Source organism: Pongo pygmaeus, chromosome 19 (assembly GCF_028885625.2).
Source record: "Pongo pygmaeus isolate AG05252 chromosome 19, NHGRI_mPonPyg2-v2.0_pri, whole genome shotgun sequence".
NCBI lineage: Eukaryota > Metazoa > Chordata > Mammalia > Primates > Hominidae > Pongo > Pongo pygmaeus.
Genome location: NC_072392.2, coordinates 92,690,044 through 92,712,317, shown reverse-complemented (window position 1 = coordinate 92,712,317; position 22,274 = coordinate 92,690,044). Strand labels below are relative to the sequence as shown.

Here is a 22,274-nt window from a genome sequence, read left to right as displayed (position 1 = left end):
ATTTATTTTTGAGATGGGGTCTTGCTCTGTTGCCCAGGCTGGAATGCAATGGCACGGTCTCGGCTCACTGCCACCTCCACCTCCCAGGTTCAAGCAATTCTCCTGCTTCAGCCTCCCAAGTAGCTGAGATTACAGGTGCATGCCACTGCGCCCAGCTAATTTTTCTATTTTTAGTAGAGATGGGGTTTCACCACGTTGGCTAGACTGGTCTCAAACTCTTGACCTCAAATGACCCCCCCACCTCGGCCTCCCAAAGTGCTGGGATTCAGCGTGATTAACCATGCCCAGCCAAAGATTGCTATTTAAAGTTGCCATATGCTTGGCAATATCTATCAAAATTACAAGTGCACGGACTTTGAATTTCTCCAACTTCACCCTTCAGCTGTCTATGAAAATGAGCAAAATGGCACGTGTATGTCATGGCACAAACAATGGAATGTTATGGGAGGTTCTGCAGCATTTATAGAAGAAGGTGAAATAATCTCTAAGATGGTTGTGACATGAAAATACTACTGTGCAGGAATGGTGGGAATGGGGAGGATATCCCCATATATGGGAATGGGGAGGAGCATACACATATAGGCCGTATATACATGTATATATGTGCAAATGATTATCTCAGGGGAGAAACATAAGAAACTATTAACCTTGTTTATCTCTGGATGCCTGGTGACAGAAATAATGAAGGGACTGACTTTTCACTGTATATTCTCCTGCAAATTTTGAGTGTGGGCAGGACATGGTAGCTCATGCCTATAATCCCAGCACTTTGGGAGGCTGAAGTGGGTGGATTGCTTGAGCTCAGGAGTTCAAGAGCAGCCTGGGCCACATGACGAAACCCTGTCTCTACAAAAAATTAGCCAGGTGTGGTGGCACATGCCTGTAGTTCCAGCTACTCAGGAGGCTGAGGCAGGAGAACTGCCTGAGCCCAGGAGTTCAAGGTTGCAGTGAGCCATAATTGTGCCATTGCACTCTAGCCTGGGCAACAGAGGAAGACCCTGTCTCTGGTTTGACAAAGATGGTTCTTCCCAGTGTCCTTCGGTATGCAGAGCTTCCTGGAAGGGAGTTGGACAGTAAGACTTCCAGAAGACTATTGCAAGCCAGCCCACTCCCTCCTGCTATGAGGCCTCCTTAGAGAATGGGGGTGGTCCCAACTGAGACTCTCTGGCAGGAAATGATATGAAGGACTCCCAAAGGGCTGCCACCTTCCAAAGGGCAAATGGTTTATACCGGGGAATCCTCCACCAAGCCTTAGAGATTGACGGGGCAGGGGGCTGGGGCCAGTGTGTGGCTGTGGCTGCAATACCCTCCTGCCCCAGCCTCCCCCTGCCACTCCACCCAGTTTTATGGTGGAGGTTGTGGTTGTTATAGCAGCTGGCATTGATAACCAACTGACAGCCTAGACATTTGCATTTTACAGAGGACTTACTTCTAATTGATAGAAATTTAGACTGAATTAAAGAGAAAATACTATTTCAGAGAATTAAAGTTCACTCCCATCGAGGAGAAGGGGTCCTTCGAACAACCCCCTGAGCCTTAGAGTCAGTCTGGTGCCACGTGCCTCTGTGTTTTAAACCACCCTGCAGAATTTTGTGTCTGGAAACAGGAACCCGAGAAGGGTTACTGCAGATCGGGACTGGAACATGACTGGGCTCAATTCGAGTGAAGTCAACAACTATTTCTGGGTTCCCCTCCGTACCAGGCACATGTCTAAGCCCCGGCCCACATTATAGGCTTCATGGCAGCCTCACCTTTCAGATCCAGGAGTCCACATTGCACAACTCCAGGAGTTCCAGGTTGAGCAACACAGCGAGACCCTGCCTCTAAAAAAGAAAAATTAAAATGAAAAAATAAAAACACAAAGCTGTTGGCAGCTGCCACAGACTCAAGACAGCCTGGACAACTCTTTGCATCAAATTTCAAATCTCCCGACAAGAAAACTGTTGTGTTTTCCATCATGCAAACTGCCAGGCATGGTGGCTCATGCTGTAATCCTAGCACTCTGGGAGGCCAAGGCAAAAGGATCGCTTGAGCCCAAGAGTTCAAGACCAGCCTGGGCAACATGGCGAAACCCCATCTTTACAAAAAATAAAAAAGTCAGGCATGGTGGCACGTGTTTGTAGTCCCAGCTACTCAGGAGGCTGAGGCAGGAGGATCAGTTGAGCCCAAGAATTCCAGGCTGCAGTGAGCTGTGATCGTACCACTGCACTCCAGCCTGGGGGACAGAGCGAGGCCCCGTCTCAAAAAACACACAAGCAAACAAACAGACATCATGGCGAGAAACAGCTGTGACCCACCTTCTCCCACTCAGTGAGGACTTCTCTTAGGATGTCCCCAACCCACTGCACCCACAAGGCTTCTCTGCACTCATCTGGTATCAAAGCTGGGAGCTTTCTTTAGCAGAGGATTGCAGACACATAGCAGGCATTGTTTAAATAACTTTTTACTTCTCCCTCAATAAGATATTTGAAACTGTTTTTATATTTCATATTAAAAATAAACCTAAGAGTCCAGAGGAACTTGCCACCAGTTCTGGAGCCATGAGCAATTTTCTCCTCCCTCTGGCCTCAGTTTCCTTGTCTGTGAGATGGGGAGGATCTTTGATCTTGATCTTTAGTGGGTCCCCCCACCATGGCCCCCATGTGAACAGATCTCCGCTTTGGCACTCTCTTCACTCTTCTTGACAGTTCTCCCCAACTCCCAAGCAATTCCAGACGTTCCTAAGGGGCTGTGATTGACAACGCTGTTGGCAGCTGCCACCTACGTGAGCCACATCTTTTCCTGGAGCCACGCAGGAAGAAGCTTTGTCCTCCATACACAGAGCCAGGATGAAGCAGGGGCAAAGGGGAAATAGGCAACAGGCGCTGGTGGCTGGGAGTGCTTCCTGCTGCTCCCGGAGCCCCCAGCCCTGCTGGCCCTCAGGGAAGCCAATCGAGCTGATGGCAACAGAGGGACGGCCTGGGAAACCCAGCTGCCTGTCTGTTGGTCACTGTCATCGAGGGCAGGCTGAGAAGGACGTGGGCCAGGGATAAGGGAGCCATCCCTGGACTTCCTGGGGCCCATGAGAGCTCCGATGGCGAGGCAGGACAAAGGCCTATGTCTTCCTTATCACACTGTAATCTGAATCTGGTTCCTCCTCCCGGGGCCTCTGAGCAGCTATCCTGTTGGTGTTAGAATCAAACACCACCGAGGCATAGTGAAGTTCTTCCCTGGGGGCGGCCTGCAGAGAGAAACCAAGAAACCAGAGGCTTGGGAGAGGCAAGGGAAGGAAGGACCCCCAGCATAGGACGGAGGAGGGAGGACACCTGAGGGGCCTTGGTGAGGCCTCACTGTAGAGGCTCCACTGTCCTGGCCTCTTTTTCTCTATGATCCTGTCCACCCAGCTGCTCCTCCCCACCTGGGCAAGCAGCAGCACAACATCCCTAGCATCAGAGGCAGGAGGCTTCGGGGGCTCCTCGGGGCTGACCCAGCCTGGTCCATTCTACAGTGAAGAAACTAAGGCCTTGAGACCTGGCTGGGCTCCCCCGAGACACCTCTGTGCTTCTCTTAATGAAACATTCTCGTGGCCAGGCGCAGTGGCTCACGCCTCTAATCCCAGCACTTTGGGAGGCCAAGGCGGGTGGATCACTTGACGTCAGGAGTTTGAGACCAGCCTGGGCAACATAGTGAAACCCAGTATCTACTAAAAATACAAAAACTAGCTGGGCGTGGTGGTGGGCACCCATAATCCCAGCTACTTGGGAGGCTGAGGCAGGAGGATCGCTTGAACTGGGGAGGCAGAGGTTGCAATGGCCGAGATTGCACCACTGCTCTCCAGCCTGGCGACAGAGTGAGACTCTGTCTCAAAAAAAAAAGAAAAGAAAAGAAAAGAAAAGAAAAGAGAAAAAAAGAAAAGTTCTCACAAAGAAGCAGCCATGGATCCCTTTCTGAGGTCCCTTTCTGCAGAGGACCCCTAGTTCTCTAGGTGGAGTTGAAGCCAGTACAGGGGTACTGCGTTGGCCCTGCAGCTCTGATTAACTTGCTGTACTGTGGGCATGAGTCCCAACTTGTACCAAGGGGGCTAGGAGAAGAGTAAGACCATGTCCCATCCACTTTAGATCATGAGACAACAAGTTAGAACAACAAGGCTGTTGCTGGTCCCAGGCCATGCAGCTTTGTGGACACAAGATCATGACATGCAAGGAAGGAGTCAGGCTTGACCATCACAGGGGCGCTCAGAAACTTGGCCAGGAGCTGGCTGGGTGTGGTGGCTCAGTCCTGTAATATCAGCACTTTGGGAAGCCAAGGCAGGTGGATCACTTGAGGTCAAGAGTCCGAGACCAGCCTGGCCAACATGGTGATGCCCCGTCTCTACTAAAAATACAAAAATCAGCCAGTGCAGTGGCATGTGTCCATAGTCCCAGCTACTCTGGAGGCTGAGGCTGAGGCAGGAGAATTGCTTGAACCTGGGAGGCCGACATTGCAGTGAGCCAAGACTGTGCCACTGCATTCCAGCCTGGGGGACCGAGCAAGATTCCACCTAAAAAAAGAAAGAAAGAAAGAAAGAAGGAAAGAGAGAGAGAAAGAAAGAAAGAAAGAAAGAAAGAAAGAAAGAAAGAAAGAAAGAAAGAAAGAAAGAAAGAAAGAAAGAGAAAGAAAGAAAGAAAGAAACTTGGCCAGGAGCCACCCAGAACCCTGGGCCCACAGACCACCCTCATCCTCATGCAGACAGCTGGCGGGAGGTTGGGGAGGGGTGCGGCTATCAGGGGACCCGGAAGTGGCAGGTCTGGATCCCCTCTTCCCCTGTCAGGTGCAAAACGGCGGCCTGGGGAGAACAGTACCAGGCTGGAGATATCCCAGGGAGTTGGGCCACTTTTCCAGGCAGACCAGTAACAGTGTCCCCTGTCACCCTGGTGCCAGCCCTCCATGGCACCACACAACATGTCTGAGGGGCCCCTTCAGCTCCCAGGCCTGGGCGGTCCTTTAAGCATCCCTGCTGATGCTTACGTCTCTCCCGATCCTCTCTGCCAAGACACCCCCAGCTTCTGCTTGAACTCTCCCACTAGTAGGTGGGTCACGACCCAGGGAGGCAGCCCCCATCCCATTATCCCAGTTGAAGGTGGCTGCGCCCAAGTGTTGCCCCACAGTGGGTCACAGACAAAAACCTGGAAAGCAGAATTGATACCAAAGAGCTGATGAGACCAAAACAGTGACAAGTCACAGGTTCTCACCTTGGCTCATGATACACAGCAGGTGCTTAAACCATGCTGGACTTCACGGACTGTCAGAGCCATAGCTGCTGGCCACCCCCCAACCCCCCAGCCACAATGACACCAAGCCCTTCTAAGGACCTCTGCTCTGGCAAAATCTACACTTGCTCCATCTCCGTGTGGCCCTGTCCCTGACAGGCACAAGATCACCAAGTCGATCCCTTCCTTCCCCTTCTGCCCCCCGCTCCTAGGGGTGCCCTGGCACAGCCCAGGGGCCACATGCCCAGAAGCCGGGCTATCGCACTTACCAGAGTGCTGTATTCCACCTCCACCTCCCTTGGTGGTGCTGGCTTTTGAGGCCACATCAGCAGCTCCAGATTTGCGTAGTGCAGCTCACTCTGCTCGGCAGCCTGGGTGGGCAGGAGGTCCCAGGTGAGTGTCCACAGAGCCCTGCAGCCTCTGTCCCTGCGTCTCTGCATGTGTCTCCCCTTCCTCTATGCTCTGAGCGCCTCAGCCCCCACCTTCCCCTTCCTGCCTCTACCTCACTCTGTCCAGTATTTGAATGTTCCCCAGGTCAGCTCGGCTGGGAGGGACTCCCTTCATTCCATTTGCCCTGGTAGGGAGGGGACAGGCTGGCCAGAACTCAGAACAAGACCCAGTGACCACATCTCCCAGCATCGTTTGTCCCGCTCTGGGCGAGCTCCCGGCTCCATCCATCCTCCTTTGGCCGATGGGACTGTCCAACTCCCCAGCATCCTCTGTACCCTCTGCCCAGCCACCTGATACACCTCCTGCTGAAGCCCCCCTTACCTGCTTGGGGTTCTGGGACAGCTCTGAATGGTCACCGGCTAGAGACAAGAGGAGAGGAAGGAGGTTGAATCCCGGAACAACGGCCAGGATGGAGGACCCTATAAGCCTTCTGGGAAAAGGCCTTTCCCTAGAGACCTCAGCCCTGGGGACCTATCCCTTCAGGCCTGAAGCATGGTAGGAACTCAAGGGTTTGTTGAGTGAGTAAATTAGTGACTTAGTAAATGAATGAATGAACACAGGATGAGTGAATAAATGGAGAAATAGAAAGATTCCAGCTGGGCCGGGCGCGGTGGCTCACGCCTGTAATCTCAGTGCTTTGGGAAGCCAAGGAGGGCAGATCACTTGAGGTCAGGAGTTCGAGACCAGCCTGGCCAAGAGGGTAAAACCCTGTCTCTACTAAAAATACAAATATTAGCTGGGCATGGTGGCACACGCCCTGTAGTCCCAGCTACTTCTTGGGAGGCTGAGACAGGAGAATTGCTTGAACCTGGGAGACAGAGGTTGCAGTGAGCTGAGATCATGCCACTGCACTCCAGCCTGGACAACAGAGCAAGACTCTGTCTCAAAAAAAAAAAAAAAAAAGAAAGGAAAGAAGCATCCCAGCTGGAGGAGAGGGACCAAAGCAAGCTTTCAACACGGGATCTCACACAAATGTTTCCAGGGGAGAAAGGATACCACTGAAAAGCCCTGTGCATCTGGGGCTTAGGGCTGCATCAGACTGTGGGAAGTTGCAGCTTAGGGCTGCATCAGACTGTGGGCCTCTACTCTCATCCCCGTGCCTGAGGTCTGCCCTCCCAGACAGCCCACCTGCCTGCTGCCCCAGGCCATACGGAAGGAGGCCTGTCAGCCCCAGGGACCCCAGCTCAGGCTCACACAGCCCTTGGCTGCCGGCACCTGCTCTATAGGGGTGCTGCCTGTGAGCACAGCCCTGTACACCCTAACCCTTTCACCCTGGGAGCCTGGACCTGGTGGGCAGTGGGTGACACACATGCTGCTGATGCCCTTGGTTAGGTCCACAGCCAGGCAACCCCAGAGCCCACTGTACTGGATGCCATGGGGATCTGTGGGCTCCTCCCCCAGAATCAAAGGGGAGGAGCCCACAGTTGGGAGACACAAGACCACGTATAGTGACGGGCTTGCTGAGCCACAGCTGACCTAACGGAGCATGCAGCCGGGTACTCTGGGGTGCAAAGTGCTCTGCTTCCAAATGCTTTGTGCAGGCACCACACTGCCCTCCCTGTCCCCACCTGGGACAAGTGTTCTGATGGGAAGGAGAAAAAGAGCTGGTGGGGAAGAGACAGGAGTTCAACGCCCGGGAAGGAGGGTGGTAGTGAGAAGGTTTGCGGGAGCCAGCGGTAGGGGAAGTTCACTGAAGGTAAGACCCAGTCTACCCCAGTCACAATGGTGTCCCCAGGGCCCAGCATAGGCCTGGCACACAGTAGGTGCTCAGGACAGCTTTGTTGTGTGAATGAATGAACGACAAATGTGGGCTGGGAGAAAGAGTGGGGAGTAGGTGTGATGAGGCTGGTGTCAGGTTCCAGGCAGGGCAAGAGGAAGTCAGCCCCAGCCACACAGTCAGGGGATGGGGCGCGGACTTGCAAAGGAGGGGACAGAGAGTCAAAAATGTTTGAATAGAAAGCCTTTATCTTGTTACTGAGGATGGGTTACAGGAAGCTTAAGACACCAGTAAACTCTGCAGTCTGTGATTTTTAGAATATTTAATAGCTGGGAACATGGTACCATATGTTAAGTGCAAAAATGTAGGTTTAAAAGAGAATGAGTGGTATGAGGCCAATTTGTTAAGACATCACAGATGCATGACTGGGTGTGATGGCTCACATCTGTAATCCCAGCACTCTGGGCTTGAGCTCAGGAGTTCAAGACCAGGCTGGGCAACATAGTGAAACCCCATCTCTAAAAAAAAAAAAAAAAAAAAAAAAAAATTTAACAATTAGCCAGACGTAGTGGTGAGCACCTGTAGTCCCAGCTACTTGCGAGGCTAAGGCAGGAGGATCACTGGAGCCCCGGGCAGTGGGGGGTCAAGGCTGGAGTGAGCCAAGATCATGCCACTGCACTCCAGCCTGGGTGACAGAGTGAGACTCTGTCTCAAAAAAAAAAAAAAAAAAAGAGAAAAAAAGAAATCATAGATGCATTTATATAGGCATAGAAAAGAAGACTGGAAGGATATACCTCAGGGGCCAGTGGCTGGTTTTCTCTAGGTTGTGGGGTTTTTAGTTATCATCGATGATGGGGGATTTATTTCCTTCTTTGTGCTTTTACTCATTTTTCAAATTCCCTACAATAATCACATACATCCTTTTTAAGCAGGCAGGAGGCTCTTTGAGGAGCCAGAGCCTTTCTGGGTGAAAGGGCACAAAGGAAACTGAAAGGGGCTCAGAACTGAGACAAACCAGTGGCATCCACGTGGGTGCTGAAGTTTCGGATGGGGTTACCAGAAAATGACACATGCAAAGCAGATGGGAAAGAGGAAGTGGTTTTCTTCCCATACACCCTGCACAGATCTACTGAGGCTGATTTCTCCCCCAAAAGCCTGGGTGCCACAGGAGGCACTGGGGGTGTGTGTGAGCAGTGCCCGCCACCAAGCATGCACCAGCTTATCCCGCAGCTATGGGACAGGATAACCCCATCTCTTCCCACCCCAGTCTCACTGAAGTCTTGGAAGGCTTTGGACAAAGATTCCCCTGAGAATCTTATGCCTGTGGAATCTTCAACTCTCCGAACAGGGAGGAAGCTTCAGGCTTACACTTGACCTCGGCCAGGGATCTGCAATCTAGAGGACTGGTGGCCACACCTCCACTTGTTCTTCTGTTCCTGTGCTTATTCAATTTGCTTATCAGCTATTTATTGATCATCTACTTACTGAGTGCCAAGAGTTCCTGTTCTCTCTTTTAATCTGAGCTCAGAGGAGGGCAGCTGGACTAGAGATTGCCTGGAGGCCCCTGGGGTGCCCGCTGCAGCTGGAGATACTGAATAACACATTAATTTGACAAATATTTGTTCTGTACCTCCTTGAAGCGCATGCCTGTGGGAAGGCAGGTGAGGACACCACCAATGACAATCTGGTCCCCAAAAGGCTGTGACAGCAGAGGTATAGCCAGGAGGGGCCCCAAGCCACTCTTTGGAGTCAAAGAAAAGGTCCCAGAGAAAAGAAACTCTGAGGACCACTGTTGGAGTCCACTGGGAGTGAGCTGAGGAGAGCAGGCAGGGGAGGCCCTCCAGGTGCCCAGAGCAAACCCAGAAGGAGAGGAGAGGCTGAGGTTGAGGCTCTCTTAAAGGAGATACAAGAAGTTGATTTCCACGGTGCACGGACGGGGAGAGGGAGGTGGGTAGAGCCAGATCGTGGAGGGCAGTGACTCCTGTAGAGACCTGGACTTTTTATGGTGAGGGAGACCATGCAAGGGTTTATTTTATTTTATAGACATGGGGGCCTCGTTGTGTTGTGCAGGCTGGTCTTGAATTCCTGGGTTCAAGCAATCCTCCCATCTCAGCCTCCTGAGTAGCTGGAACTACAGATGCACACCACTGAGCCCAGCTCACCATGCCAGGGTTTTAAACAGAAGAGGGTCATTGCTTCATGGGGCAACCACCCTTGGGCTGGCAGTGGGAAAGCCTCCTGCTTGGGAGCCACCTCCCACAGCCTGTAACCACCACGCACAAGGATGCCTCCCATAGGACCTGCCCTGTAGGATCACCCAGGATGTGTGGTCTGGGTGTCACATTTCATAGCAATACTGTGGGACGAGGACATAGCTTTGAAGATGAGTGTCTGTGGTCAGGGCCTGACCACCCCAGGTGGGGCAGAGGGGTGTGGGGAGCCAACTCACCTTTGACCCGTTTCTGAAACATCCTCCAGGCTAGCAAGGAGGCCCCCACCAACAGAAGCAGCAACAATGCCAACAGGGAGAGGAGCAGCGGGAGCCTGGAGGAGGCACAGGATGGTGAGGATGCGGCCAACTTGCCTTCTCCAACTTACTTTTTTATTTTTATTTTTTGAGACAGGATCTGGCTCTGTTACCCAGGCTGGAGTGCAGTGGTGATCATGGCTCACTGCAGCCTTGAACCCCTGGGCTCAAGTGATCCTCCTGCCTCAGCCTCCTGAGTAGCTGGAACTACAGGCACAGGCCACCACTGCTAATTTTTAAATTTTGTGTAGAGACTCAATCTTGCTATATTGCCCAGGATGGTCTCAGACTCCTGAGCTCAAGCCACCCTCCTGCCTCAACTTCCCAAAGTGCTGGGATGACAGGCATGAGCCAATGTACCTGGTCTTCTTCTCTAACTTTTTAAGTAGATAGATAAGGTTAATTAAAAAAAATACAGTATAAAGCCCCCTTTCTACACACCCCCCATTTACACATTCCCCAATTTCCCCACATATACACACATGCTGTTCTTAAGAACCTTCCAGAGTTTCTTTATGTGTATATAAGCAAATATGAATGTACAGGATTTCCCTTCTCTTTTCACACAAAGGAGGCCTCGTCTAACACTATTCTGGTTTTACTTAACAATACATCTTAGAGGTCTTTCCATGTCAGTACATAAAGAAGTCCCTCACTCTTTCCTATAGCTTCGGGGTATTCCAACACACGGATAGACCATGATTTATTTAAATGTTCCCACTGAATGGGCATTTCCCCCAGTCCTTTGCAATGGTAAACGTTGCTTATAAATTGCCTTGCAGCTCCACCTTTTCACACCTGACCATGCAGCAGCAGATTGACTAGGAGGCTGACGCAGCCCAGCTTCAGGCCCCTCCATTGCTTGGGCTCCTTCCTTCATGCCTATGTTTGCATTCATAATTTTCTCGTCTTTTTCTTAGATTACCCCACCAACCCACCCCGCAAATTGCACAACCTTCAGGCCCCACAGAACCCAGCGCTGCCACCTATGTGTATCTACAGAGTAAACTTCTGGAAGTGGCATGTTTGAGCCTGAATTTTGCCTTGTCTTATATGTTGGCAGAAGCCTGTGGAGGGGTTTCTGGGAGTTGTCCAGTAAAGAATCTGGCTGGCCTTCCTCCCTGGCTCTTAGGAGGGAGGCTCTAAATCCTTGGAATTTCCTAAAAATTAGGAGTGTCTTTATTGTTCATGAATCACACCTGGACTTTGGTAAGAGATGAGACAATAGGATGGGGCTGGTTACCAGAAAGACCAACCACGTAATTAGAGATTTAGAGCCCTGAGCCAGCCCAACCTCCCAAAGAGGGACTGGAGGTGAAGACAGTTCAATCACATCATGCCTGTGTAATGAAACCCCAATAAAAACTCTGGACACCAAAGCTTGGAGGAGCTTCCTGGTTGATAAATATATTGAGGTGCCGCAGGGAGGGTGCAGGTGATGCTCCCTGATTCCACCTGGAGAGGGCACATAAACTGTTTGGGATCCTCCCAAGCCTTGTCCTATGTGTCTCTGCATTGGCTGGTCCTAATCTTTATCCTTTATCCCTTATGATAAAACTGTAATTGTAAGTATAATGCTTTCCAGAGTTCTGAGTCTAACAAATTATTGAACCTGAGGGGGTCCTTGGAACCCCCAAATTTGCATCCAGTTGGTCAGAAGTGTGGTGGCCTGGGGATCCCCAAAGTTCAACTGGCATCTAAATCAGGGCGGTCTTGTGGATGTGGAAGCTCTTCACCTGTGGGGTCTGCACTAACTCTGGGTGGCTAGTGCCAGGATTGAACTGTGGGGTTTTGTGCTAGAATAGGGAGTCCGTGAATCCCAGAAAAGGTTTGTGACTGCACGTGTTTTTCTGGGGAGAGTGTCCATAGATGTCAGATTCTATGTGGGGCTGGTAACCCCCCAAAAAGGTTAAGAACCACTATTTAGAGAGGAGAACTCAAGGCTCTGGAGTCACATAAACCAGAATTGGAAGCTTAGCCTTAGCCTCTTGTAGCTACTTGACTGGGCAAATTGTTTAACCTCTCTGAGTCTCAGTTTACTCATCTGTAAAATGGGGATTGATGTGGGTTGGCTGTGTCCCCACCCAAATCTCATCTTGAATGGGGATTGATGTGGGTTGGCTGTGTCCCCACCCAAATCTCATCTTGAATGGGGATTGATGTGGGTTGGCTGTGTCCCCACCCAAATCTCATCTTGAATGGGGATTGATGTGGGTTGGCTGTGTCCCCACCCAAATCTCATCTTGAATGGGGATTGATGTGGGTTGGCTGTGTCCCCACCCAAATCTCATCTTGAATTGTAGCTCCCATATAATTCCCACGTGTTGTGGGAGGGGCCTGGTGGGGGATAATTGAATAATGGGTGTGGTTTGCCCCATACTGTTCTCGTGGTAGTGAATAAGTCTCACGAGATCTGATGGCTTTATAAGAGGAAACCCCTTTCGCTTGGTTCTCATTCTCCATCTTGCCTGCTGCCATGTAAGACATGCCTTTCCCCTTCCGCCTTGATTGTGAGGCCTCCTCAGCCATGTGGAACCGTGAGTCCATTAAACCTCTTTCTCATTATAATTTATCGACTCTTGGGTATGTCTTTATCAACGGCATGAAAACAGACGAATACAGGGAATGACGACAGTACAGGGCTGCAGTGAAGAGCAAGTGAGAACACTCATGTGAAGCGTCTAACACGGGCCTCACAGAATGTCACCAGCCCTCAGTAGCTATCACTTTCCTTCCATCTGCCCCCCAACTTCTCCCCGACCTGAGCCCCCTTCCAAAGCCAAGGGCAGGTCCAAGCCGGGGTGTTCAGACTATGGCTTCCAACCTGGGCCTGGGGCAAAGGGAGTGATGCACACCTCCAGCTGGCCCACATGGCCAAGGTCCCCGCCCTGGTCTCCTCCTTAGCACAGGGCCCCCTCCATGTCTCAGGGGCTAGGGTGCTTACTGTGAGTTCACGACCTCCTCATTTTCCTCCTGGATGCTAGTACTGTGGGTGGCACTCACTGCAAACAGGGGAGTGGATGATACAGGTGGAAATGCAGTTGTGATTGTTGAGGTCTTGGCCGCAGTGACACTTGTAGGTGTCATTGACGTTGATGCTGGTGGCAAAACCACAAGTCAGACCCAGGGAGCTGTCCTCTGGCTCTCCCACCACTCAGGATGCCTTTTTGGTTTGATTTCACACAGAATGCCCACTAAGGAAGGGGGCAGAATACAGGACCCCAGGGCCAGAGTCTCTCCAGGACCCTCCTGGGCCAATTGGGCATTTCTGAACAGGACCCAGGTGCCACTCCCAATGGTCCTAATTTTCCATCCTGCTGATGAGGGTCCAGGTGCTCCTGCGAGACCCCATGCTGCAGAGGAGTCTGTCTACACTGCAAATCTGACCTGTCATGTGGTAAGGCTCCCCCTGAGGGCAGCAGCTTCCCATCTGGCCCCCCGGACTCTCTGTTCAGCCCCACCCCTCCCTCACACAGCTGCACTTCCATGGGGCTGAGCCACAGGTGTGCTCCTGGCTCCTTCACAGGCAACGCTCTCTCAGCCTCCCTGTCACTGGACCCTTCCCTTCTTCAATACTGGGCAGACATGTCGGCTGCTCCAGGAGAGACCCCCTAACTGTGTTCCCCTGGCCCCCACCTCTCTCTCTCTTACACACATCCACACACACACACACACTGCTTCATGTCTCTGATCTGATTCCTGCCCCAACAATTCCAACCTGAGCCTGTGTTTAGGCGCTGAGGGGAGGAGGGGCTCACCTGGGAACACGGACACCTCAACCTCGACAATGGGATCATGAAAGTCTCGGAGCAACGGTGTATCCACCCCACACCAGTATGTGCCTGCATCCTCCTCTGTGAGATTCTCCAGGGTCACTGTGAAGCTGAGGTTTGTAGGACTGTCCCTGATGGACACTCGGCCGTTCCTTTTTCCTGCTGGCCCTTTGGTCTCCACAATCTTGTCACATCGGAGAATCTGTGGTGGTCTGCACCAGTATTTGTTGCGAGTCCCGTGTTCCTCCTTATAGTGACACTGCACACTCAGGGATCCCCCCACGGGGCCTGCCACGGTGTTGGGGCCGCTCAGAGCAAAACAGCCTGGAAAACACAAGCCCGAGTCCCGGCTCCTCCTCAGATGAGCCTGGTCAGCGGTGCCCTGGGGTCAGGGCCGCATGGACCCTGGGGGTGTGGAGGGGGCAGCGGCAGGCAGACAGGCCTTGTCCACCCAGGAGCGGGGACTGAGGGTGAGAGGCTCCCTCCGTGCACAGGTGGAAGTGGGGCAGAGGCTTTCCATGGAGACTGGCAGAGCTCAGGCTGGGCCCTGGGGTCACCTCCTCCAAAGATTCCCCAACTCCACATCAGCACCCCCAGCCCTCAGCCCCTGATTCCTTCACCTCATATCAGCTCCATCAGCCAGATCACAGCTTGAGCATTCTCTTTTCTACTCCACCACCCTCAAGATTTTGCTCATAGCAGCCCCTTTCTCCAGCCCCCTGCCTCCTTTCCCTTACGCTTCCCACCACTCTCACCTGCCAGGGGCCTCCTGCTTCCAAACCTGCCAGGACCATAAGAGCTCACCCCTAAGCACCTGCCCTCCCGGGAGGGCCACCCCAGCCCTGGGCAACCCCGCAAGAGGAAGACCAGCCCACATACTGATCTGGTCCCACCAGGGGGACAAACCCGGGCAGTAATAGGGTTGTCAAGCCATTTTGACAAGAATACTGGCTGGGTACAGTGGGTCATGCCTGTAATCCCAGCACTTTGGGAGGCTAAGGCAGGTGGATCACTTGAGGCCAGGAGTTCGACACCAGCCTGGCCAACATGGTGAAACCTGTCTCTACTAAGAATACAAAAATTAGCCGGGTGTGGTGGCATGCGCCTGTAATTGCAGCTACTGGGGAGGATTGCTTCAACCTGAGGCAAGAGAATTGCTTCAACCCTGGAGGCAGAGGTTATGTTGAGCTGAGATCGTGCCACTGCACTCCAGCCTGAGTGACAGAGCAGAGACTCCATCTCAAAAAAAAAACCTCACAAATGCAGAAGGCTCGCTGACGAAAACTTTCATTTATCCTGTGTCTTAGTTTGCCCAGCTCTCCTAGACTTAAATCTTGGAAATAAATGAGCTTCCTTGAAAATTATGTCTATCATTTTCCCGAATAATTCGCAGATGCAAAGCGGGGAGAGTAAGGTGATGGCTCGAAGCTAGTGTCAGCCGCCAAGCAGAGGACACACGGTCCCTGCCCCGGGCAAATGCGCAAGTGCCCGCTGGGCAGTTGTGCGTGCAGTGTCTCACTGCCCTTGTAATTCTGTGGTCCCATATTGGCCGGGGATGGTGGGAGTGGGGCTTGCTCTCCTTTCCTCGGGTTAGAACTTTTTTTTTTTAAGGTGGAGACTCGCTCTGTTGCCCAGGCTGGAGTGCCATGGCGGGATCTCGGCTCATTGCAACCTCTGCCTCCTTGGTTCAAGCGATTCTCCTGCCTCAGCCTACCGAGTAGCTAGGATTACAGACATCCACCATACCTGGATAATTTTTGAGTTTTTAGTAGAGATGGGGTTTCACCATGTTGGCCTGGCTGGTCTCAAACTCCTGACCTCAGGTGATCCGCCCATCTTGGCCTCCCAAAGTGCTGGGATTACAGGCATGAGCTACTGCATCTGGCCAAAACTCTTTAATTTTACTTACTGTTTCAAATGCTTAAATCTCCTCACACATGAGACTTTGGGACCACTCGAATGAAAGCCTCAAGGGGATAGGGGTCTCGTTCTTATACCTTCAACGTCTACAGGTGCCTTGCACATGGTAGGCCCTCTATAAAAACTTCAGTGCAAGCTTCTCCTCGACCCCATCGACTTCACACCCAGCCATGGCTGCCCAAAGATAAGCTCCTCGGTGCCTCTCCCAGAGTCCCATCCAAACCTCCAAACCTCTCCTCGCCTGGATGTGCAGATCCCCTGCAGAGAAGGCCTTTCTAAGCTTGTCACAGGTGTGATGTTTCCTGCTACTCTCCCTGGCAATTGCCAGGATAAAGCAGAAATATCCTCAGAACCATCTGCGTTTACATCTCTACCCTATTACGTATCAGCTGTGTGTTCCGGGGCAAGTTAGTTAACCTCTCTGAGCTTCAGACACCTCGCCTATAAAGTGGTGACAATTGTCCCTGACTCATATGGCCTTTGCAGGTGTTAAATGAGATCACAGGTGTAAGACGCCTGGTAAATAACATTAGGTTGGATCACATGAAATGGCTGGCATTCAACTTTTTGACCAAGACAACAGGGTTTCACATGACTCGAGCTAATAAAAATAGACAACCTTTGGGCTGGCCTAAATAAGACATGACAAGAGAAAAGGACCACAGATGAAGAAAGAATGAAGAGTCAAGATATTTTGCAGAAATTCTCTACATAAAATTCATAAACTTAGATGAAAGTGATTTTCTAGAAAAACACACAAATCACTAAAATTGACACATATTAAGTGCTTAATAAGTAAATGGAGCCTGGGCAACATGGTGAGATTCCATCTCTACAAAAAAAATACAAAAATTAGCCAGGTGTGGTGGTGCACACGTGTGGTCCCAGCTACTCAAGAGGCTGAGGTGGGAGGATCACTTTAGCCCAGGAGGTGGAGGCTGCAGTGAGCTATGATCGCATCACTGCACTTCAGCCTGGGTGACAGAGTGAGACCCTGACTCAAATAAATAAATAGGCCAGGTGCAGTGGCTCATGCCTGTAATCCTAGCACTTTGGGAGGCCAAAGTGGGAGGATTGCTTGAGCCTAGGCGTTTGAGGCCAGCCTGGGCAACGTGGTGAGACCCCCATCTCTACCAAAAATTCAAAAAATTAGCCAGGCATGGTGGCACGTGCCTGTATTCCCAGCTATTCAGGAGGCTGAAGCAGGAGGATCACTTGAGTCCGGGAGGTGGAGGTTGCAGTGAGCTGTGATCACACCACTGCACTCCAGCCTGGGCGACAGAGTGAGACTCTATCTCAAAAACACAAATAAATAAATACTGTCAGTTCCCAGCCCTCCTTCACCCACGACACTGTTCCTGCTCCCTGTCCTGACCCGATTCCCTGCCTCTCCTGGGCTGCGAATCGTCATCTTTCTTTGTCCATGTTTTGGCTTCTCTCCTGACCTCAGTGACCCCACCACCTCTGCCCACAGCACCCAATCCTGTCTCTCGTCCTACCTCCAGTGTCTGACTTCCCTTTGGATTTGGTTTCTCTCTCCCCCTCTCTCTCTCCCTCTCGCTCTCTCTCTTTCTCTCTCTCCTGATTAACTTCTCTCCTCTGAAATCTTGGATAAAAAACTGTCACCCAATCATCTCCCCAAAGCTCTGTTCCACCTGTGAAGGTGTCATTATAATTTAGAGATTGCGAAGTGTCAGAAAACCCTCCATTTACTTCCCCACTTACCTGCAACGATCACACGGATCCCCAGTGCTCCCAGGCTTGTGTTTCTGCTCTTTCTCTCTTCCAACCGGAATTACCACCTCCAACCCCTCTAATCATAAACATGAGACTGGGGACCACCTTGGGGCCAGGGTCTTCTACCAGGATATTCCTCTGTCATCTTAATGTTTTCCTTTAGGGTCACAGAATCTTGACCCGTTAACTCTCAAATAAATGACTGAATTGTCCAACTCAGGAGGTCAGAAGAGGAACACACACACCCACACACAACACAGAAAGAACCAGGTCATCTTTCACGAATTGGTGAATTCACAGAAATCAGTGAATTAAGAAACAGAAAAACAGTGGAGTTAGTATATACATTAATAAATGGATTTTTTGTAAGGGGTAAATGATTAATTATTTTATTTCATTTTTTTGAGACAGAGTTTCGCTCTTGTCGCCCAGGCCAGAGCTCAGTGGCATGATCTCGGCTCACTGCAACCTCCGCCTCCTGGGTTCAAGGGACTCTCATGTCTCAGCCTCCCGAGTGGCTGGGACTACGGGGTGCGCGCTACCATGCCTGGCTAATTTTGTGTTTTTAGTAGACACGGGGTTTCACCATGTTGGCCAGGCTGATCTCAAACTCCTGACCTCAAGTGATCCACCCGCCTTGGCCTCCCAAAGTGCTGGGATTACAGGCGTGAGCCAACGTGCCTGGCCTCAAACAATTAATTAGACTAGTGGGTAGCCAGACCAAAAATAAAAAAGACACAGATATAAAATTCAAAAGAAAAATAACAGTTTAATTTGCAAATCTCTACAAATAAGTCTGCAAACCTAGGTGACACTGATGATTTTTTAGGAAAATATAAATCATCAATGTAGGCCAAGAATAGACTTTTTTTTTTTTTTTTTAAGAGACGGGGTCTTGCTTGCTATACGGCCCAGGCCAGTCTCGGACTCCTGGGCTTAAGCTATCCTCCCACCTCAACCTCCTAAAATTCTGGGATTACAGGTGTGAGCCACTGCACCCAGCTAGATTTTTTTTAACGTAGACCAAAAATGATGACTGTTATTAAGAAACTCTTTCCCTTCCATCAAAAGAAAAGAAGCAAAACTCAGACAGTTTTACAAGTTAGTTCTCTCAAAACTTCAAGGAACAAATAATTTCAGTTTTATTTAAACATTTGCAGAGAACATGGAAACAGGGAGATCTCCCTAATTCTTTCCATGAAGCCAGCATAATATATCAAGACAAACATCTGACCAGATCTCCTAATGTAATTCACCTCCTTCATAGCTGAAAGGATAAAAATAATAATAATTTCTATAAATAATAAAAATGGTATTTTGTGGGGGCCGGAGGCCAAGGCTGGCAGATTGCCTGAGCTCAGGAGTTCGAGACCACCTTGGGCAACATGGTAAAACCCCGTGTCTACTAAAATACAAAAAAATCAGCCGGCAGTGGTGGCGGGTGCCTGTAAGCCCAGCTATTCAAGAGGCTGAGGCAGGAGAATCGCTTGAACCCAGGAGGTGGAGGTTGCAGTGAGCCGAGATCAAGCCACTGCACTCCAGCCCTGGGTGATAGAGTGAGATTCTGTCTCCAAAAAAATAAATAAAAATAAAATAAAAAATGTTTTGTAGGGGCCAGGTGTGGTGGTTCATGCCTGTAATCCCTGCATTTTGGGAGGACAAGGTGAGAAGATCCCCTGATCCCAGGAAGTGAAGGCCAGCCTGAGCAACATGGTAAGACCCTGTCCCTAAAAAAAATTAAGAATCCAGCTGGGTGTGGTGGCACACACCTGTAGTCTCAGCTACTGGGGAGGTTGAGGTGGGAGGATCACTTAAGCCCGGGAGGTGGAGGCTGCAGTGAACCGTGATTGCACCACTGCACTCCAGTTTGGGTGACGGAGGGAGACCCTGTCTCAAAAAAATAAAAATGTTGGCCAGGCTTGGTGGCTCACGCCTGCAATCCCAGCACTTTGGGAGGCCAAGGTGAGTGGATCACCTGAGGTTGGGAGTTTGAGACCAGCCTGACCAACATGGAGAAACCCCATCTCTACTAAAAATACAAAAGTGGCCAGGCGTGGTGGTGCATGCCTGTAATCCCAGCTACTTGGGAGGCTGAGGCAGGAGAATCACTTGAACCTGGGAGGCGTAGGTTGCAGTGAGCCGAGATCGTGCCACTGTACTCCAGCCTGGGCAACAAGAGCAAAACTCCATCTCAAAAATAAATATATAAATAAATAAACAAAAGTAAAAATGCTTTGTGAATAGTCATTGGTGGATCCCTTCTTCCTGATAATGAGAAGCTCTGGTCCTTTTTCCCTGAGTCAGCAACAAGGCAGGGACAACCACTACCACTACGTCCGCTGGGCCTCATTCTGGCTGTACCAGCCAATGAGTCAATGGGAGAAAGAGAAACAGATATCAGACAGGAACTGAAACCTCCCCATGCACAACGATCCTATGAAACAGAAGAACACCCAAGAGAATCGCAGGAACACCTGTTATGGGAAGATGACCCGTTTCCAAGTCAAGACACCAAAAGTAATAACCTTCCCACAGACAAGTAGTTAGCAAATATAATTGCAGAAAACCTCCGATCTGTAAGGAAAGCAACCACAAAGATGTAAAATATCCTAGGACTAGGCCTGAGGAGTCTGCACGGGACCTGTCTGAGGAGAGTGGTGGAACTGACTGAAGGCACAGCAGGTGACTCTGCGGGAGGAATCCCCTGCGCTTGGACAGGGAAGAAGACTCAACCCCACGCTTCTCCCTAAAGAAGATCTCAGCGCTTCTCTGCCCGATCTTTTCCCTCCTCGCCCTCCCCACCACCCTTTCTGTCCCCTCTGTCCCATATCCCCTTCTTGGAGAGGACTGACCCCTGGTTCTCAGGCCCACGCAGGGGCTAACCCCAGCCAGGCCTGCCTCGGGACTTCCCCTGCTCAGGCTCCAGCCGCTGGGCTGCCCTGGTTAAATCTCCTCATTCCAGAGACTATCGACCTGCTCCCCACCCCGACCCTAACTCCCTCACCGCCCCACCCCTCCTCCACACCCTGCACCTAGTGAGCCGGGCATCTCCCCCACCCTCCCCACACCCCCCTCCTCCACACCCTGCACGCACTGAGCCCGGCGTCTCCCCCACCCTTACCTCGCAGTCAGTGGCTGCCACTCTCCACACACTCTGCCTCTCGTCCCCCTTCCTGTAAGAATTCAACTGAAAACCTAAAAGGTCCCTGTTCTGCACCCACCCCTTATCACTCGCCCCGCTATGGCTCAGCCAAGGTACGTGGGTGCAAAAGCGGGGAGAGGCTCTGACTCCTTCCTCTCCCGGGGTGTGGCCCTTCATCTGTCCATCTTATATGGTGGACAGAGCGCACCCCATTCTGCGTTCTGCACCGAGTCCAGACTCGGAGCGTCTCGTGTGACACCTGCCCTGCGGCCCTGCCCCTCGCACCCTCCCTCCCTGCTGCAGACTTTCCTGGGCAGGGAGACTCTCACCTGGGTCCCAGAGAAGCAACAGAGCCCAAGGCAGCCACATGGTCCCTTCCCCAGCACAGGCGGCACTTGCAGCAGCTCCAGGCCCCAGCTGGACCCGAGGGGAGAGTCACGCCTCCAAGGCCCCCCGACTTCTGCTTTTCTTGGTGCCGCGCTGCTTCCTTGTTCAGCTTCTTTTGGTTCTATTCCTGGAGCCGGTCAGAAAATGGAGGACGCTGGGGACCCCCGACTAAGGCTCCCCAGGAACGGCACGTCCTCCTTAGCCCAGGTTGAGGCTGCAGGTTCCTCGGCTATTTCTAGCGATGAGACCTCTCCCTGTAGTGACTCCGTAGCTTGCAGGACTGATCCCCGACTCTCACTTCCCCAGGTCTCCTCCTAGTGGAAGGCCCAATAACTCCTCCCTCCTTTCCTTGTGGTCAAGATGGGCAACCCTGGGGGCGCGGCCCACTGAGCTGGCTCCTCTCACCCTCGGTGGTGCCCACGAGGAGGCCGCCAGGGGGAACTCCCCTTTCCTGAGTCCCTCCCTGAGTCCCTTGGGGGTCCAGGCCTGGGCTTCGGGGCTCAGGGAAGGGGAGTTGTCATCGTGGCCCCAGAGTCCCTGAATGGTTCCTAGTCTTGGAAATGTGTCCTCAACTTGACACGGAGGTCCTCCAGCCATGTCTTCCTTTCTATATAGCCCCATTGGAGCCAACTCGGGGCTGGGCACAGAGCAGGGACTCGGCGAGCCTGCAAGGACCCCTTTCTTTCCTGATCCACACAGAGTTCAGACTCTAAACACACACACGCTCACACACTCACACAAACACACACACTCACACACATATTCACACACACACACACACTCTCACCCACACACATTCACAAACTCTCACACTCACATACACACTCACACAAACACACACATTCACACACACATACACACAAACACATTCACAAACACACACACACACACAAACACACATTCATGCACACACACACTCACATATACACACTCACACAAACACACACAGGCACTCTCACCCACACACATTCAAAAACTCACATTCACACACACAAACACAAATTCACACACACTGATACAAACACATTCACACACATACACACATTCACACACATTGAAACACATACACTCACATTCACACAACGCACTTACATATGCAACTGAAATATACTCACACATTCACACACACAAACTCACACACACACTGACACATTCACACACAGGCACATACACACACACACAGTCTCTCACACGTGCCTTGAGTAGGTGCCCCAGCTGCACAGAATGACCAGGCAGGCACAGGAAATGCCACTCCTAATGTGTAATGTGTCACCTGGGAGCTTGCAGTCCCCAAGCTCAGAGCGTCCACCCACACAGAGCCCTGTGCCAGCTATGAGATCCCAAGAATGCCCTTCCCTCTGGCTCTTTTTGGAATTTTTCACTTTCCTCTTCC

General features: G+C 51.4%; 1 protein-coding gene across 1 annotated transcript; it reads right to left on the bottom strand.

Moving 5' to 3' along the window:
* Positions 1-1,751: 1,751 nt before the first annotated feature.
* Positions 1,752-21,143, bottom strand: CD300A (CD300a molecule). Its single transcript, XM_054459601.2, has 8 exons — positions 20,824-21,143; positions 13,681-14,019; positions 12,867-13,020; positions 9,845-9,939; positions 6,000-6,037; positions 5,498-5,599; positions 2,298-3,220; positions 1,752-1,823 (listed from the first exon to the last, which is right to left on the bottom strand). The coding sequence occupies exons 1-7, from the start codon at positions 20,861-20,863 to the stop codon at positions 3,095-3,097; spliced, it is 894 nt and encodes a 297-aa protein (XP_054315576.2). The 5' UTR covers positions 20,864-21,143; the 3' UTR covers positions 1,752-1,823; positions 2,298-3,094.
* Positions 21,144-22,274: the final 1,131 nt, after the last annotated feature.

What these genes read in the sequence shown, in the direction of transcription:
- CD300A (XM_054459601.2), bottom strand. Translation starts at nt 20,863, where the DNA reads ATGTGGCTGCCTTGGGCTCTGTTGCTTCTCTGGGACCCAG. An exon ending in TGAGGTGTCCGTGTTCCCAG is followed by an intron (nt 13,021 to 13,680) that starts GTGAGCCCCTCC and finishes TTTTGCCACCAG; the next exon opens with CATCAACGTCAATGACACCT. An exon ending in AGGTGGAATACAGCACTCTG is followed by an intron (nt 3,221 to 5,497) that starts GTAAGTGCGATA and finishes TTCTCTCTGCAG; the next exon opens with GCCGCCCCCAGGGAAGAACT.